Source organism: Dermacentor andersoni, chromosome 6, assembly GCF_023375885.2.
Source record: "Dermacentor andersoni chromosome 6, qqDerAnde1_hic_scaffold, whole genome shotgun sequence".
Classification (NCBI taxonomy): domain Eukaryota; kingdom Metazoa; phylum Arthropoda; class Arachnida; order Ixodida; family Ixodidae; genus Dermacentor; species Dermacentor andersoni.
In genome coordinates, this window is record NC_092819.1 from 5,447,639 (window position 1) to 5,466,539 (window position 18,901).

Here is an 18,901-nt window from a genome sequence, read left to right on the forward strand (position 1 = left end):
GCGAAGTTGACTTTAGGCAACTGGCCACCATTGTGCAACATATTTTCTAGCTGAAAAATCGGGTGCACGCTAGATTTCTACTTTGGACTCATAGAACGCGGACGCGCATTTGATTTGGCGGGCATGTTAGGATAGGGCAAATACTAAGAAATGAGTCAGCGGTATGTTATGGCATTTTTGCAGCATTTTGTTTAATTCAACCCGCCAGATAATTCAATTACTTTCGGCAGTCCCGTCAGGATCGAATTAACGGAAGTCGACTGTATTGTGGATACAGCCACATATTTTGCTCACAAAAACACCAGCAACGCCGCACCTCTGTGACATAAGAGCTCTACAACGAAAAAGCCTCACGAAATTACCAGGCACAACAGAAAACAAGCATTGCAAAAACAGCACACACTAGAAATTTCCATCATCCTTAGTAAGCATCGCTCATATGCAAAAATGAGGAGCTGTGTGCTTTGTAGTTAACACACTGATTAATATCACTGTATTTGAAGTTCAGTGTTTGACGGAAGCCCGTCTGGTCAGGATGAAACATGGTAAAAAGGTAAACAAAAACCCGGGGCACTTCGCCGACCAAATAAAGATTTAAAAGAAAAGAAGACGTTTCGGCTCCCACACGGGAGCCTTGTTCACAAATAAAATAAACAAAGGTGCGCGAGCAGCTCGCTTAAATAGTCTTGAACACGTGACACAGGCAGCGCGCATACACTGATGGCAGATTGCCATCGCTCCTGTTCAGAGTGTGTGGCGTAGTCTGAATCATGAGCGACTCAAGATAAAGGCGTCAAGATAGCCCTTTTTCCCTGGCAAGGACACGTGCCTTACCCCAGTCGATTGCGTGGCCGCTTGAAGTGGCATGCTCAGCCAAAGCACTAGATTTCACATTTTCTTTTTTTTTTTTTTTTTTTGACGTCATAAATGTGCTGTTTAAGACGCCTTTCAAAGTCACCAGTTTCGCCAATGTACACGTACTCGCAATCCGCGCATGGGACAACGTACACAACACCTGGGAATTTCTCTTTTGGTAATTTGTCCTTAACATTGACGAGTGATTGCCGTAGTTTCTGGTTTGGAATGTGTGCCACTCACAAAAGGGCAGTGGTTTCGACGCTTCTACGACGCGCGGAGAAAATCTGCACGAGACAAGAAGAATATGCAGCCGACGTAAGCGTGGTACAGCAGGAACTATCAGCCTGTGGTTACCCGTGCTCTTTCTTGAATGCTGTCGAACGACAAATGGCATGTCCGCAGTTACCCTATGCTGCCTCTAGTCAAAAGCGCACCGGAATACCATATATCCCGTCCACAAGTGAAGCTCTAAGCCGTATTCTGCGTTCATACAATGTTCAAGTGGCACACATTCCAAACCAGAAACTACGGCAATCACTCGTCAATGTTAAGGACAAATTACCAAAAGAGAAATTCCCAGGTGTTGTGTACGTTGTCCCGTGTGCAGATTGCGACTACGTGTACATTGGCAAAACTGGTGACTTTGAAAGGCGTCTTAAACAGCACAATTATGACGTTAAAAAAAAAAAAGAAAATGTGAAATCGAGTGCTTTGGCTGAGCATGCCACTTCAAGCGGCCACGCAATTGACTGGGGAAAGGCACGTGTCCTTGCCAGGGAAAAAGGGCTATCTCGACGCCTTTATCTTGAGTCGCTCATGATTCAGACTACGCCACACACTCTGAACAGGAGCGATGACAATCTGCCGTCAGTGTATGCGCGCTGCCTGCGTCACGTGTTCAAGACTATTTAAGCGAGCTGCTCGAGCACCTTTGTTTATTTTACCTGTGAACAAGGCTCCCATGTGGGAGCTGAAACGTCTTCTTTTCTTTTAAATCTTTATTTGGTCGGCGAAGTGCCCCGGGTTTTTGTTTACCTTTTAGCCATCACTGTATTTCTGAAAAGAAAAAGAACTCTGATGTCAGAATAAAAATGCACAGCAGGGACAGATACCTGTCGATAAATATTAATGTCCTCCAGGGAATGTTGAAATGCTCCTTTGCACAAATGACACATGGGCCGGCTGTCTGGCCATTCTGCCTGCTCTTCCACAGCTTCTCAAAGGGCTGGGCATTCTCTCCGGGAAAAAGCAGCAACACCTATTTCCCAAACAAAAATGCAGAAACACAGTGTGTTCCCGCTCATGGAGTTGTTTTGACTGCATGTAATCACTTGCAACATAGTTTAAGCACCACGTACCATTAGACAAGTTTTGTACTTTTCTGCTAAGACTGCTTTCGTTTGCGCCCTAGGCACAAAGCACTTCCATTCTAATGTTGTTATTAAATTCTGGTAAAGCAAAATCAAATAATAAGCTGTTACAGCTACACATTGAGGTGTAGCTGTAAATTATAATAAATATTTATAAACCAACTATAAAAAAAATCATGAGCCATTCGACTCTGTGAACACGGTTGACCAGCGAAGCTGTTTAGCACACAACACAGAGGTGACACATAATTTTGAACAAAGATATGAACTCAGTTATTGTCGTGATGGGTGGTCATTGTGACAAAAGGTATGCACACTCATTTATTTTCTTGATCGGTGGTCATTATTTTACTTGCAAGTCCAATCACAGTCCTTGATAATGTCAAAGCGATGCACATACACGGCTGGGCCGGATCGCACTGCGAGGGATACGCCTGCAACACGGAATGTGTAAGCCGATCCCTTTTGGGTACCGACACATCTACATTGAAATCAATGACAATGGCAACAGGGGTAGTGTCATCGCAGCTAATTCACGCAAAGTGAGTAACCATGAACCTTATAGGACAAAGAGCCATTGGATTTTTTTGCTTGCTTACAGGGTTATGAGCCATTGATGATGAAAGATTTCAATGTGCTTTTCTGTATGTTGTATGCGTGATTAGGAAGAATTTAAGCACTGTTCGCTTCATTTTGCTCAGTACTTGTAGCCTCTGCCTTACAGGCACGACGAAATACACTGTATGAACGGTGAATGATTACGAGGGTATGAGCCATTGATGATGACAGTATTCGTTCACAGAGAACAAAAATGCAAGGAACCCTAGCCATATACAGCTTCACTGTAAAAACAGACTATAAGCTATAAATAAAACAATAAAGCAAACAGTGCAGTCATAAAAGAGAGAGAGAGAGATTTGACCTAGGTACTCAAACACAGAATTCACTATTCCACTACATAGCATACAGCCACAGTAATGCAACTTCACCATAATTTTGAGCAAGCAGTGTGTCACATAGACATAGACCACTGGTCTCATGTAGCTGTAATTAACAAAATACTAGGGCCCTTGGTTCCTCTTGCTCCTCACTCTCGAGCTTGACTCAAGCCCCTTTATTCAAACAACCCACGAGCCTGATGTTCTCTACAAAGCTGTTGCACAATCACTACTGATCATGATTGACAGGCAGTTCTCTCCAGTTCTCTCTTGTTATGTCTACATGAGGCTAACGTAGGTTTCGCTCACCATGAGAAATATGCAATGTAATACATTTTCAAGTATGGTTGTTTGGGCTAGTTGGTTAGACACCACAATGGGGCTCATAGCGCTGGAAGACAGGGACAAGAACGAGACAACAAGGACGAGTGCTCGTCCTTGTTACTTGTTCACTCGTCCCTGTCTCGCTCTTGTCCATGTCTTCCAGCACTATGACCCCCATTGCTGTGATACATTTATTTGGTCTCATAATACCAGAGTCCTTCAATGATTTTCTGGTCACGAAACTCCGCCATAATGCTATGAGAGAGCTTGCTATGTTGTCGCAGCTGCCACGCAGCGGTGCTGAGAGCACGGTGGGAGTAGAGTTACTGTATTGCTACCTTTGGTAGCATATACAGTAACTCTAGGTGGGGGCAAGACGAAAGCTGCGCGCTGCATCAGTTGGTTCTTTATTCTGTGGATGGGCGCCCAAGTAGTCCGGCGACATCAGCAGTCGGTTTACCTCATTTCAAGAGATAATTTGTTGATCTGTGCCGCGTTGTCGCTTCGACTACAGAGGTACGAGCAAAAAAGGTATCGTTATTTTGTTTGCCTAGTGACACCGTTCAGCGGGTGAAGTGGAAATGTGCAATACCACGACAGGAAGCTGGCGGCTTTACCTTCGACTCTCAACACATCAGAGTGTGTGAAAAAGATTTTGACACCACAGACGTTGTTCGAAGCGATAAGTTCATTGTGAAAGGTGACGCTGTGTCCTTGTCCAGCGCCGTTCCTTGGCTGTTCGAAGGGCTGCCGATGTAATAGGCACCACGGCAGAAAGTGTGCATTTGTTTCTCAGATGCCGTCTGCACTTCTTCACAAGGGAAAAGAACAAACTTGCACAGGCAAGTAAGCGTGCAACATGCCTAGCCAGTGGGGGCAAGAAAGTGATGTGCTGAATTGCTTGCTTCCTTAACGGTTTAAGCCATGCAAGCAAGCAGCAGTTCCTTTTTCACTGCTTTTTTTCAATGCGATAGATAATCATAAAAAAATGCATTTGTCTCTTTTCATTCGCTATTATGTCAACCATGTTCATTTTTCTATATTTAACTACTTCACTAGAACTACTTCGTAGCTTGCTGTTTTTTGAGATGCTTTCCATCATACTATGTATTTTGTATTTTGTTTACTGTAATTTTTTTTGCACAACAGTGTCATGTTGACAAACATATGTAATGGAATGTGCCATTATACTGAAGCTTGTGACGCAATGGGCATTAGTGTCTCCTCAGCTTGACACGTTTTGGGATATTTGCCCCATGTTATGTGGTTCGCATTCTGAATAAATCTGCAGTGCAGCAGCGTCATGCTCGTGAACATGTGTGCTTATTTTTATTTAGATTAGTGGCATGAAACACGGCTTCGTTTCAGTTAATCAAGTCTCCCCGGTGCAGTCTTCATTACGAAATCTCACGCTATGCAAGCATAGTCAGTCTGAGCAACACACGCTGTCATTATGAAGCATGCCAGATCGGAGTGGAGGTGATAGCGGGACTCGTCCCAGAAGGCGAGACATTTGTGAAAGCGCAAACAACGCGAGAATTGGGGCTGCATGGGTGGCCTTGCGTAGCTGCACAAGGTGAAGTGAGACATGCTCTCGCTCGTGCAATGCCTACGTAACATGAACTTGTCAAGGTTACACGTTGGAAATGAACAGACGGTGGTACAAACTCGGAGTTAAGGCTAAGTTGGAGATCAGCACGCATTCACGCGACACACGGACGTTGCCCTGCGAAATCTTCGTCGTTCCCGCTTTGAAATGTTGCCGACGCTCTCTGCGATAGGTTGCAGCAGAGTGAAGTTAGCTTTTAAAACTGTAAACACAGGAAATTTAGTAGCTTTCCTGTTTTGTAATGCGGAAGTGGCAAGCTCGCGTGGCATAGACGGTCTCATTGCAAATAGCTAGTGAGATCGGTGCTGTTTCAAGTCTTGCTGCGAGGCTTAAATGTGCGAGTACTTGGCGAGTTTCTTGGGCCTTGCACAGTGTCACAAGCCCAAGCAAATAACCTATTCTTAAACAAATAATCTCATGCTCCTCTGCCTGAGAAAAGGAACTGCGCTGCAACGACGCATACATTCAATATTGCTGCATCAGCACGACTGCCTCCATCGTAGCCTTGTTATCTTGCACAGGTAAGCGAAAGTAACTTTTTTACGCGCACATGCAATAAGCGCATTGTATGTAAGCCAAAATATGAGTGGCAGTAGAATGTTAGTTGTTTGATGAAAGATAAGCAGTTGCTTCAAACCGGTACAGGAGTTTCAGCCAAGTGGACATGGAATGCCCCCATGCTAACACTAGCGACCCTAGCGGCAGCTTCTGTCCCTGTATAAAACTATGGGCGGAGTTTCGTGACCAGAAAAGCATTGAAGGACACTGATAATACAGGTTAAAAACACCACAAAGAACAAAGGCACGGCAAGAAACTGCTTTTTTGGCAGATACAAAGTCACTCTGCACGAGTTGGTCACGTGAGAACCACACAAGAGCATACATATAAAGCAAATATAAAAGTTGGGTTGTGTTAATTTAGACACAATAATGCCACTACCACTTCCACGAAAACAAAACAAGAGGTGCGCTTATTCGATTTCATCATGAGAAACAGCAAATTGATGAACCAATAGTTTGTAATTTACTTTAAAAGTACACATTATCGCAACATTGGTTCATCAACACATCGGTGGCGACTGAGAAATTCATCCATATATCAGCTAAACATGTAAAAAACATTCATGCTTGTATAAATCACATTTAGCCACTCATTTAGTAAAATGGTTAAACACTATCAAGCAGATGAAGTGTGCTTATCAGTGTTATCTGCAATGCCTCCTCCAAAAAAATTTTACTAGAATTAATACTGTGATAGCACGGCATATTGCATGATAGTAACTGCCTACTGCAGAACTGCAGACAGTGTGGCATGAAAGTAGACGCCATAGAATGTGCTGTCGTACATTATACATAGACCAAACATTTGTAGACAACATAATGTTATGTTGTCCCTTTCAAATACATTTTGTAGGTAATGGAGTGACGCATTCAGTCACACTACATGCTAATATATATTTTAACACTCACACTGGCGAACATATGGTGATCAGGGAACAAGCGACACACCAAGCATGTGCAACCTCACCATCCTCTTCTCTCTTCGAGCCGACGCACCGAAAAGTAGGCACTACAGTGCCCTCACTCTAGTAATGAAGCCGCACCAAGCGGCGCGAAAGGAAGAAATGAAGGTTGTATCTGTAGAAAAATGCACTCTAGGACTCAATATGCAGGTTCAAAGGAGTTTACGATGGTGCGTGTGCTTATCGATTCATTTCATCAATGGACACGGTGTCTTCGCGACCGCTCATCAACATAAAGTGTTTGGGCGTACGGTTGAGTACCCTGAAGGGGCCGTCGTATGGTGGTTGTAGTGGAGCACCGACTGCTTCTCGGCGTATGAAGACATGTGTGCAGTCGCTGAGGTGCGGGCTGACAAATGTGTTCTGATGAGTGGGGTGAAGAGATGGCGAAACAATGGTGTCCATCATAGCTCGGAGTTGGCTTGCGTAGCTGCCGTTTTCAATGGGTACAATGTTATACATGCATATTAGCTGTAAGAACATAGTTCAGTTATTTTAAGAATACAAAACTTCATAAAATATCAGGGCATGTCTACAATAGCACATTTGTGATTAATCAAGTAAATAATTATTAAAAAGCAACTAGATATAGCCAATTTTGTTTTGTCGTTTTGCTACAAATAGAGAAGCAATAAGTAATGATTGGCAAAAGGCATGTTATATATTTGAATCCTTGCCTGTTATGGAAGCACTCAGCTTATAATGATACACAGTAAAATGCTTACCTCATTTGGGTTGAAAGCTGGGATGTTGGGAAATGTGTAAATCTTTACGTGGTCTGGAGCAAGGACAGGCAAGTGAGCTGCAGTACTTTTGCCATCAACTTCGCCAGCATGCTTCAGAATGGCAATCTGCATGGGCAACTGAAAAAAAAAACACAAAAAGGTGAATTGAATTGTCTGTCATTTCGGCTAGCACACCTCAACCTCGCATGAACTCGTTGGAGCGAGGAAAACATTCACTAGGGAGCTTAGTTCCCTCATTCATACTTGAAACATACAGAAAACAGTAAGATGTAACAGGGCACCAACAGACATCACTTCTGTGAAATTAAAAAAAATATGTACATTACACAAGTTACAAAAGATTGTTTTGACAGATGCACATGAAAGGAAGCGTTCAGATTTGGCTTTGATGCAGCCACAAGTACTGCATAGAACTACTAAAGGCTACCCAATGGTAGCCTGTTCTCAAAACACGTCGCTCTCGTATATTCATGTTATATTTTTGTGCAGAATTACGATGCGCTCAAAGCGGTGGTGAAAAAATGGCAGAAGTACACGCAAAACATGGTCTGCTCCATTCAGTGAAGCACCATGACGGTTATCTTTCAATACTTTGTAACGACCAAACAACACCTTCATCGAAGTTTCTCAGTTTACCTGTCTTTACATTAGCATGCATGATATCGATAAGGATAGAAATACAGCAAGGTTTCGTGCCTCTTTTACCTTTAAGTATGGAATTCTGTCGCGAATGCTGTCGACTGCGGTAAAGCACGTGTAGCAAAAGTACATACGCGACTTATGACATTTTGGACAAACGCCACGGTCGTTTATTTCTTCCAAAAACTCCGATGATGATATACGCAGATGGGAGAACGGATTTTCATGCCCGAATTCAAACAGGCAGCTTCGCGTAATGAGCGGTCGCCACTCGCGACTCATGCCCTTGCAGCCAAATAGCCTCGATTAAGCAATCTCAAACAGTTGAATGACAGAACACCTCGAGACGTTGCCACAACGCGAGGACTAGGATGAGCATGCATTGGACAGTGAAGGATACCCCTAGCATAGAGTGAAACTCTATGCTCCTTCGCATCTTCCACCATGCATCACACTGCACGGAGGATTTGCTCGTGGCTACTGCTAGGCGTTCGGGTGTTCTGTGCTACCAGCTACAGGCATTTGTATAGGTGTTCTGTGCTACAGGCTTCTTCGCTACGATGAGCTATCCGGCTCCGTCGCTTCTTTTTTTTTTTTTTTTTTTTTTTGTTCTTGCATGTCCTAATTGGACCGTGGTCCTGATACGCCATCAACTTCAAAATAATAAACAATTGTTTATAAAAACATATTAAAATAAATACTTGTAAAATTTTTTTTTCTGAAGTTGTTTTATAACCAGCCCCTATTGCCCACTAACACCACTACATGGAACCAATGGTGAAATCCATAGAGCTTCATATTAGTATAGGTGAAATCAATGCCTAGAAGCTTCTAGGCATAGAGTAGGAAACACTATGCTTCTAGGCGCTATGGGCATAGAGTTTCCTACAAAAATTACTAGAGGGAACTCTGGCGCTAGTGTCTACGGGAGCTGCAACGAGAACGGTTGTCCCAGCACGGCCGCCTCGATCACGCGCGCACGGGGCTTGCTCCGGCCGTTCCATTCGGACGGAGAGGGCGTAATTGCGGAGAGTGGCGCAGCCGCTCTTTTCGCCGCACCGCGGCGCGCGTGCCCGACCCCTCGCCTCCCCTGCTATGGCTTCGCAAGAGGCGATTTGCGGCGCCTTGGACGTATTGCGTGATGAAGAGTGGCGGAAAACCGCGATGAATACAAATTTACACAAGAACACCAATTACTCCTGCGGCTAGGTATTTATTTTCTTACTAAGCTCCAGACGCTGCGGCCGCATGTTGCCCGAAGCGGGCACTCATGATGCCATGCGAAACGAGTGCTCCCCGGAAAACAATCATATCTGCGGGTTTTGGGCGCAGCAGGCCAATGAAAGCATGGAAGTATGGAAAGGCATTGCTTCTTTATAAAAGAAGTGCCACGTCTCACGAGGCAACGCAGTAGTAATTTTTTTCCCCTGTGAATTCATGAACGTTTGTGCATGACGTACAAGCTCGGTCAGAACGTCTTTACCGGTCAAAAAACAGCCTGGAAGGAAAATGGCAATTGTACTATGAAGAAAATGGGCAGGCGTGTTGCACCCTGAGCTGTCAATTTTATATTCCTTAGGCGAGCTCATCACTGTTCCTCCTGTACGAGAGAATCTGCTCACCATGAGTCGACAGCCGCGGAGGGCAACGTCCTGTCGCTCTGATTAGTCTGTATACTTGAATATCATGACTATATTCGTGGTAAAAATTACCAGCATAACAAAGTCAGTGTATGCAGGAATTTATGGCATGGTCTTCTCTTGCCTCGCATATAAAATAGAGGACAACTCTCCAGATGCGGCAAAATCATTGCCGTGATCTTGCACACATCGTTTGTGCCAATACGTGGCACTGCGATGTCGATGGCCTTCTTTACTTTTACAAGAACATTGAACCTCGGGCTTTGGGAACACCAAACCCCCTCTAGTTCGGTGGTTAATAAGTCCCATCACTGGTGATATTGATGGTTCCGAATCATTCAGTCTCGGGCAGGCGCTGCACATCCTTTGTTCTTCTATCGCTTTCACGACGAAACCGGCGACGTATGCTACTGCAGCGGTTTCCACTGTTGAAGGCGGCCGCTGCACTGAAAAAGAAAAGGTAAGAACAAAGTGCTCATATATCAGGACTAATTAAGGAATATGGAGCTCCAATCCCGGCTTGAAAAAGTAATAAGCTCGAAAGGCTATTATAACTGCATGCGCAATACATGAAGTCTGCCTACTTACAGGGCATCACTTTCAAGGGCGCCAGCAAACTGTTGACATCATCCACGAAACTCGGTGGTTCAGAAATGCTAGAAAACAAAACGGTACAGAAACTACATATTAGTGACCGGCATGAAAAAGGTGCAAAAGCATGGGGAAACAGCACTAGCTTGAAAAGCACATTTTTTTTAAACGGAGCTGGGGCCTATGCATACCTAGGTAGGAAATCGCTAGTTGCTGCTGACACACTGCTTTGATCATCCGCAATATCGGGTGGTTCAGACAAGCTGAAAAACAAAACAGTGCAAGAACAAGAAGTTGGTTACCACTGTATGTGGTGTACAGAGGTAAAAGAACCAAAGGAAGCGCGCGTCCTTTTTGAACAACTGACATCAAATAAATGGTGCTGCAGCGGATGTGCATACCTGAGTAGTGCACTACTGGTTTTAGCCGAGGTGTTCTGAGGAATGCTCGATGTGTCCAGTCCTGAAGATGTCCCGCTCGGCACAGCTGGATCAACTCTGCTTAATTGGGTTGATGTAGAAGCACTGTACATGCTGGAGAACAAAAAAATGAATACGACAGAAATGACATCAGAAGGAAAAAATGCCAAGAAAATTTTCTAGCATGTTCAGCACAGACTAGCATTAGTGAACAAGTGAAATTAAACCGCAAGAACTTGATATACTGTGAAATACACTTAACCTTGCAGCAAAACTTGTGTGCTTACCTCATAACACTCTGACCATTTCCAACCTTTGATGCCTGCGATGCACACAGGATGCCAGTCCGGAGTAACTTTTCAAGGCCGAAGGTGACAGCTCTAGCGTCTAGACAGTCATTGCAACCCGCCATTTGACGCAAAGCACTGAACAGGACCTCAACCGGATCACTTGACAGATTTCTCGTGAGGACATAAAAGAACCCACTCTCCAGCAAGTACTTAATACAAAGAACAGAAGACTTGCTTATGAGCAGCAGTGCCTCGTAAGTTTCTGGGCTTAGGAATTTTTTTCCACTTGATTTGCAGGCACTGTGGAGACTCTCAAGGTACTGCGGGAATTCGTCCTCAAGCCAATTCAAGCGTCCATCTGTCGCACAGAAGAAATGCATCTTGTCGGGCTTGTCGGGCTCCGATGTATTCGCTTCTCCAAGCATGTGCCATGCCGCCGCGCCGTCGGCAGGAGTGGGAGAACAGCGCCGCTCCGCGGCGCGCGAGGAAACTTCTCCGATTACACCTCTCCAATGGGGTGCGCGCTGAATGGGACGGCCGGAGCAAGCCCCGCCGTGCGCGCGTGATCGAGGCGGCCGTGGTCCCAGCATGGGAATTATGGGAAGTACATGGATTTGCCTAAACTTCGTCCTTTTTGGGTTCAAACGGCTTTGTGGCTTTTGAAACTCGTCATTTTCAACAGCGTATTCCGTAATAAATAATTAAATAAACATCATTAAAATTGCCCTACGGCAGGTTTCGGACACAGGGGCTCTAGCACAGAAGCCTGATATTGAAACCATTAAGCCACGGACGCATATGTCCACAAGCGAATGAAACGCCCTTATGAATTTATCGTGGGCATGCCCAACGTTACTAGACTAGTACCTAGTCTAGTAACGTTGGGCATGCCCATGGGGCACTTGCATTGCCCAGGGGACGCTGCAAAAATGGTGCTAAAAAGCGCCCTCTGTCCTGAACTGGGTTGTAGGAAACTCTATGGGCCTATGGGTCGTACCAAGCTCGGTCGTCTGCTTCGGAAAGCACGTTTACAATATGGACCCGCCACTTTCGGTTTTGTTGTACCACAGCTTGCAGCGAATATCGGGCGCCAAAGATTTTTTTCATGGGTGGCACACTGCGTAAAGGCGATAAATTATGCAACGCCGAATACGTGTACGCCGTTCAAGAAATAAGCGGCGAAGTTTTAGCGCGGTGTCAATCGCAAGTCAAGCGAGTCGCGTACGAAATTGAACTTCAGGAAAGGTTTGCACTCTGCTAGATTCAGGCGCACAAACGCGAGGGCGCCTGAATCCTTGCTATAAATGAAATCACAGCAGCGATAAGCAGACATCATGTGTACGTAACTGCTCGAGCGCAAGACGGTACGCGCCGCGACGGCAGTGCTCTTTCGACATGCCGCAAAACGGCGGGCCTCCTGCAATCTTTGTGGACTGCATGCCTCTAGACAAGTAGTTATGCCTGCACTGTAGTAGCGGCCATCTGTCCCTTTAGCAACTGATAAATAACTGATGCAATGCATATGAGCTTGCAGCAGCGTACGTGTGAATCGCGCTGCTCGCTTGATGTAGCCTTTAATATGACAGCGCTCAAACATCGATGTAATACCTTGCTGCGCTGCCTCAACATGCTGGCTTGAGGTGAAGGATGAGCACATTTAACTCTATAACCTGTGCTGTTCGTAGTGGGGTAGTGAATTGTCACCGAATCAGCCCGACCATTTGTGGTCATTTGCACACACCTGTGACGCAGCAGAGGGTGCTAAGAATACCTGGCTCCGGACAGGCCGCCAGTGGAATCTGGACCTGGCAACGTTTAACGTTAGAACGTTATCTAGTTAGGCGAGTCTAGCAGTGTTATTGGAGGAATTAGAGGGTAGTAAATGGGATATAATAGGGCTCAGTGAGGTTAGGAGGACAAAACGAGCATATACAGTGCTAAAAAGCGGGCACGTACTGTGCTACCGGGGCTTAGCGGAGAGACGAGAACTAGGAGTCGGATTCCTGATTAGTAAGGATATAGCTGGTAACATACAGAAATTCTATAGCATTAACGAGAGGGTGGCAGGTCTTGTTGTGAAACTTAATAAGAGGTACAAATTGAAGGTAGTACAGGTCTACGCCCCTACATCCAGTCATGATGACCAGGAAGTCGAAAGCTTTTCTGAAGACGTGGAATCGGCGATGGGTAAAGTCAAAACAAAATACACTATACTGATGGGCGACTTCAATGCCAGGGTAGGCAAGAAGCAGGCTGGAGACAAGTCAGTGGGGGAATATGGCATAGGCTCTAGGAATAGCAGGGGAGAGTTATTCGTACAGCTTGCAGAACAGAATAATATGCGGATAATGAATACCTTTTTCCGCAAGCGGGTCAGCCGAAAGTGGACGTGGAGGAGCCCGAATGGTGAGACTAGAAATGAAATCGACTTCATACTCTGCGCGAACCCTGGCATCATACAAGATGTAGACGTGCTCGGCAAGGCGCGCTGCAGTGACCATAGGATGGTAAGAACTCGAATTAACCTAGACTTGAGGAGAGAACGGAAGAAACTGGTACATAAGAAGCCAATAAATGAGTTAGCGGTAAGAGGGAAACTATAGAGGAATTCCGGATCAAGCTACAAAACAGGTATTCGGCTTTAACTCAGGTAGAGGACCTCAGTGTTGAAGCAATGAACGACAATCTTATGGGCATCATTAAGGAGTGCGCAATAGAAGTCGGTGGTAACTCCGTTTGACAGGAGACCAGTAAGCTAGCGCAGGAGACGAAAGATCTGATCAAGAAACGCCAATGTATGAAAGCCTCTAACCCTACAGCTAGAATAGAACTGGCAGAACTTTCTAGGTTAATCAACAAGCGTAAGACAGCTGACATAAGGAAATATAATATGGATAGAATTGAACATGCTCTCAGGAACGGAGGAAGCCTAAAAGCAGTGAAGAAGAAACTAGGAATAGGCAAGAATCAGATGTATGCGTTAAGAGACAAAGCCGGCAATATCGTTACTAATATGGATGAGATAGTTCAAGTGGCTGAGGAGTTCTATAGAGATTTATACAGTACCAGTAACACCCACGACGATAATGTGAGATATGATAGTCTAGAGGAACTTGAAATCCCAGAAGTAACGCCGGAAGAAGTAAAGAACGCCTTGGGAGCTATGCAAAGGGGGAAGGCAGCTTGGGAGGATCAGGTAACAGCAGATTTGTTGAAGGATGGTGGGAACATTGTCCTAGCAAGACTGGCCACCCTATATACACCATGCCTCATGACCTCGAACGTACCGGAATCTTGGAAGAACGCTAACATAATCCTAATCCATAAGAAAGGGGACGCGAAAGACTTGAAAAATTATAGACCGATCAGCTTACTGTCCGTTGCCTACAAAGTATTTACTAAGGTAATCGCAAATAGAATCAGGAACACCTTAGACTTCTGTCAACCAAAGGACCAGGCAGGATTCCGTAAAGGCTACTCAACAATAGACCATATTCACACTATCAATCAGGTGATAGAGAAATGTGCGGAATATAACCAACCCTTATATAGCCTTCATTGATTACGAAAAAGCGTTTGATTCAGTCGAAACCTCAGCTGTCATGGAGGCATTACGGAATCAGGGTGTAGATGAGCCATATGTAAAAATACTGGAAGATATCTATAGCGGCTCCACAGCCACCGTATATAGTCCTCCATAAAGAAAGCAACAAAATCCCAATAAAGAAAGGCGTCAGGCAGGGAGATACGATCTCTCCGATGCTATTCACAGCGTGTTTACAGGAGGTATTCAGAGACCTGGATTGGGAAGAATTGGGGATAAGAGTTAATGGAGAATACCTTAGTAACTTGCGATTCGCTGATGATATTGCCTTGCTTAGTAACTCAGGGGACCAACTGCAATGCATGCTCACTGACCTGGAGAGGCAAGGCCGAAGGGTGGGTCTAAAAATTAATCTGCAGAAAACTAAAGTAATGTTTAACAGTCTCGGAAGGGAACAGCAGTTTACAATAGGTAGTGAGGCACTGGAAGTGGTAAAGGAATACATCTACTTAGGACAGGTAGTGACTGCGGATCCGGATCATGAGACTGAAATAATCAGAAGAATAAGAATGGGCTGGGGTGCGTTTGGCAGGCATTCTCAAATCATGAACAGCAGGTTGCCACTATCCCTCAAGAGAAAAGTGCATAACAGCTGTGTCTTACCAGTACTCACGTATGGGGCAGAAACCTGGAGGATTACGAAAAGGGTTCTGCTGAAATTGAGGACGACGCAACGAGCTATGGAAAGAAGAATGATGGGTGTAACTTTAAGGGATAAGAAAAGAGCATATTGGGTGTGGGAACAAACGCGGGTAAATGACATCTTAGTTGAAATCAAGAAAAAGAAATGGGCATGGGCCGGACATGTAATGAGGAGGGAAGATAACCGATGGTCATTAAGGGTTACGGACTGGATTCCAAGGGAAGGGAAGCGTAGCAGGGGGCGGCAGAAAGTTAGGTGGGCGGATGAGATTAGGAAGTTTGCAGGGACAACATGGCCACAATTAGTACATGACCGGGGTAGTTGGAGAAGTATGGGAGAGGCCTATGCCCTGCAGTGGGCGTAACCAGGCTGATGATGATGATGATGCATACACCTGGTCACTTCACCACTTCGCAGCAGTCGAATTGTTAATTTTCTCTGTGGCCGTGTCTCGAATCGTGAATCACCAGGCATGATCGACTGCTGCTATGTCGGTCTGCCGTCGGGACCGATGGTAGACCGACCGAGTTTAGACCGAAAAGACCGAATTTTAGAACGCAGATAATCAAGCAAGGTTCAAGACAGGCGAAGCAGTCAGCATGGCGCGAAGTTTCGCTTACCCAGCGCGACGAACTGCAGCTATCCAACGCGCCCGACGCTCCGCTTCGTGAGGCCTTGAAGGAAAACGGTAGAATCTGATGTTGGGATTCAGGCCTTCTTGTTCATGGCAGCCCACGACGCAGAAGTAATGACGCTGACACTTTTTAGAGGCTGAGCTAGGTGTCTCAAGATCGGCGTCGCCGATTCCTTCAGCATTACGTCTCACGGAGAGTTTGTTTTCGTTAAACTATAAGCTGCGGCTAGCTCGCAGCGTGGTCGGCGTGGTCTGTGAGAAGTGACGAGCCTTTGCGCACTCGCAACAGGGCAAAAAAAAAAAAGTGCGAATCGACGTAAAACTTGGGCTAGAAACGTGCTTCGCTACAGCCAGGGCTCAATACTACGCAAGCCGGTACTACCAAGATAACGTTTCGCGCGCCGCCACCAGGCGCCGCTACTATACCTCAACCTCCAGCGCAAGACGCCCATAGAACATGCCTGCCGCGTGAGCCGAGAAGCTGCTACCGGCATACTACCGGCCCATCTCCTCTTTTCTCCTCTCTACCAGGGTCGGCTGCGAGCGCTAGTTGCGGCGGCTGCTCCAAACTGGAATCACGTCTCTCTGCCTCCGAGATTTTAGCGGTGTCTGTTGCATTCTCGGAGGCAGGACCCGCGGTCTCTCGTCAAGCCATTGGTCGAGCGCGCGCCGACCTATAGTTGTTGCAATAGTAACCGTTACTTCCTCCGCAACAGGAAGTAGCGTTGGCAGCGAGCGCCGTCTCTCCGCGTCTACCCTGAACCACACGAACCCCCGCTCCAATGGGAAAATCAGCGACGCGGCAGGCATTTATGTAGTAAAGGAGGCATTGGTGGAGTACTCGAGAAAGATCAGGCCTAACATCAAGTGCGCTGCTGTGCGGTGTCTTTGTAGTGTGGTTCTATCGCTATTTATAATTCTTCTTTACAGAAACAATAGTCGAAAATGTCTGTTGGTACAGGGCTTTCAGTATCAGGGAAGCGATCCTCTGGCGCCTCGGTGCGTACCCAGAATGGTATGTTGCTCGTTTTGTGTGCCGGTCGTCAAACGCGTGCTTGTATGCTAGCTATCACGTGTGCGGTCGAATAATTGTGTATGGAAAAACCGCTAATTTCGTGTCTAGTAGTTGTTGCGGCTGTTAAATAATGACTTCATTCTGTGCCGATCGACGTGCATTGCCTTCTGTTAGCTTCACTAAACGTGTTGAAAACATTCCTTCCACTGTGTAAGACCTGCGAACTTCTATATATGGCAGTGACCTGCATATGTGATAAGGGGTTTTCGCGTACCAGCGCAAAATCTGTAACGTTGTTTTTGCGATGCATGTATTTGGGTGCTACGGTGCATATATTTTGGGTGGTGTAGATAAGCTTGATCCTTAACTCTGCAATTAAGGAGTTGCAGAAAAGATGGAACGCCACGCCTTTCTCTTAACCTAGTTTGAGAATGTGTGGGCGGAGTGGCAGGGAGTCTCCTACGGCCCGTAGCACGTCTTGATAGCTTGCCATGTGCACCAGTAGTGCAGGTCTGTGAAAAAGCGTGCATCCTGCATCCATTGCGCCTAGAGCGCTCTAGCGATGCGCAACAGAACAGAGTGTTAACACAACAGCTGCCAAGTTAAACGTACCGGGCCGAATAGGGTGTGGTACGCACGTCACGCAGATTCCACTCTTCTCCAGACGGCAACGCATAGACATTGGTTTCTTTTCGTTGCAGCATACCGACCTTGCGCTGAACAGCATAGGAAATCATTTCAAGACATCCAAGCTGCAACGCTATCAGTCTAAACCTACGCTTCAAAACGTAATTAAGGGATGCCACCAATCTATGACACCGCGGAAATTAGTAAGCGTAATTGGCTTCGTCCATGCAAAGTCTCTACAGCTGTGTATTTGCTTCTCTATTTATCACCTACCATAGACAAATGTGGATGGCCACTAAACCGAAACCATAAGTTAAGCTGTATCAGTGAAAAGTCACTGTTGCCATTAAAGGAGGCTTCGTAAGCCAGAAAAGGGGCAAGAACTGCAGACGAATGGCGAAACCACCTTCAAGTTCCCGCATCAGTTTGTCGTGAAGTCGTGGATTTTGACGGTTTTACTCGAGTCTAGTAAACTTGTTACTGATGAAGATGGGCTACAATGTATTCTAAATGAGCCAGAAACTAACTTTCGAGAACGTTTATTCAACCACAATGGCCCAAACATGACAGAATAGTTTGAAAGCCGTGACGTCAATGCTGTGGTATTGGCACAAAAGCCAAAAAATTTAACCTTGGCCTTAATTTAATGATTAGCCCATTACAGAGTAATTAACGAAAATAGAGTATTTAAAGTATACATTATCACTCTAAACCGATTCAGTGTTTCTCTTGGGCTTGGTGGCCACTCCTCGGGCTTGGTGAAAAAACACATTCTGCAGATGGCATATGCTGCTGTGAGTAGCTCAGCCAAATTTCACAGCCGTATGCGGTGCATGGGGCTAGCAAGCAGAGCACTGCGGCCTTCTCCTCACACTTTCGGGCCGCCAGTGGCTGCCCCTCGACGGGCAGATTTCCACAGACCATTGACTGATACCTGACATAAATAAAAAATTGGAGTTTGGATCAGTGCACCATTTCCTGCTGTTATTGCGTATATTTATTGATGCAATTTGCCAAACCAGTTGAAGTAAGCAAAGATCGATGTTTCAAATTTCAATAAGAATTGCATACCTCCAGAAGAAGCTATCGTCTGCTCGCGCTCAGTCGCAGCCGCCTGCATAGGAACTAAACTTTGGCCATACCGCTTATCGGTCCCATAGCCTTTGGGCCTCGATAATTTCTATTAATTTTAAACAGCCAACTGGCCCCAAACCACTTAAACCTTAAGGTCAGACTACATGTACGCTTGCCAGCATGCGCTCACTTTTGGCTAGATGCATGGACAAATCGCTTCGTATTAAGCTATTTACAGTGCTTCTAAATGTGCAATTTGGATATGGCTACTCTCAGTGGCTCAAGCTGATGCACCACGTAGCGGGGCCAGACTGGAGCGCATATGAACCTGAACATGCACTCCAGCCTTGTAGTGCA

The 18,901-nt window shown here is 45.7% G+C and overlaps 2 protein-coding genes and 1 long non-coding RNA gene across 7 annotated transcripts in view; 1 reads left to right on the forward strand and 2 right to left on the reverse strand.

The window, feature by feature from the left end:
- Nucleotides 1–8,899, reverse strand: part of LOC126521648 (tRNA-uridine aminocarboxypropyltransferase 1) — a 30,709-nt gene extending 21,810 nt beyond the window's left edge. Inside the window, exons 1-3 of one of the 2 annotated variants that reach the window (XM_050170368.3) lie at nucleotides 8,074–8,899; nucleotides 7,348–7,485; nucleotides 1,971–2,116 (exon numbers count right to left, since the gene is read on the reverse strand). In XM_050170368.3, the coding sequence (XP_050026325.1) occupies nucleotides 1,971–2,116; nucleotides 7,348–7,485; nucleotides 8,074–8,289 (500 nt within the window). In that variant the 5' untranslated portion in view covers nucleotides 8,290–8,899. The remainder of the gene's footprint in view (nucleotides 1–1,970; nucleotides 2,117–7,347; nucleotides 7,486–8,073) is intronic. The other variant, XM_050170370.3, reaches the window with a different exon arrangement.
- Nucleotides 8,900–9,762: 863 nt separating this feature from the next.
- Nucleotides 9,763–10,884, reverse strand: LOC140218724 (uncharacterized). 2 transcript variants are annotated; one of them, XR_011894895.1, is made up of 4 exons: nucleotides 10,640–10,884; nucleotides 10,430–10,501; nucleotides 10,236–10,303; nucleotides 9,763–10,093 (listed from the first exon to the last, which is right to left on the reverse strand). It is a non-coding gene; the product is annotated as an uncharacterized lncRNA (long non-coding RNA). The 2 variants fall into 2 exon arrangements; XR_011894894.1 differs by having other exon boundaries at nucleotides 9,763–10,303.
- Nucleotides 10,885–16,607: 5,723 nt separating this feature from the next.
- The window catches only part of CCT1 (chaperonin containing TCP1 subunit 1), a 61,297-nt gene continuing 59,003 nt past the window's right edge, over nucleotides 16,608–18,901 (forward strand). Inside the window, exons 1-2 of one of the 3 annotated variants that reach the window (XM_055065763.2) lie at nucleotides 16,608–16,695; nucleotides 16,759–16,843. In XM_055065763.2, the coding sequence (XP_054921738.1) occupies nucleotides 16,774–16,843 (70 nt within the window). In that variant the 5' untranslated portion in view covers nucleotides 16,608–16,695; nucleotides 16,759–16,773. Of the gene's footprint in view, nucleotides 16,844–17,544; nucleotides 17,674–18,901 lie in introns of all 3 variants that reach the window. The other 2 variants (XM_055065764.2, XM_072288623.1) reach the window with 2 other exon arrangements.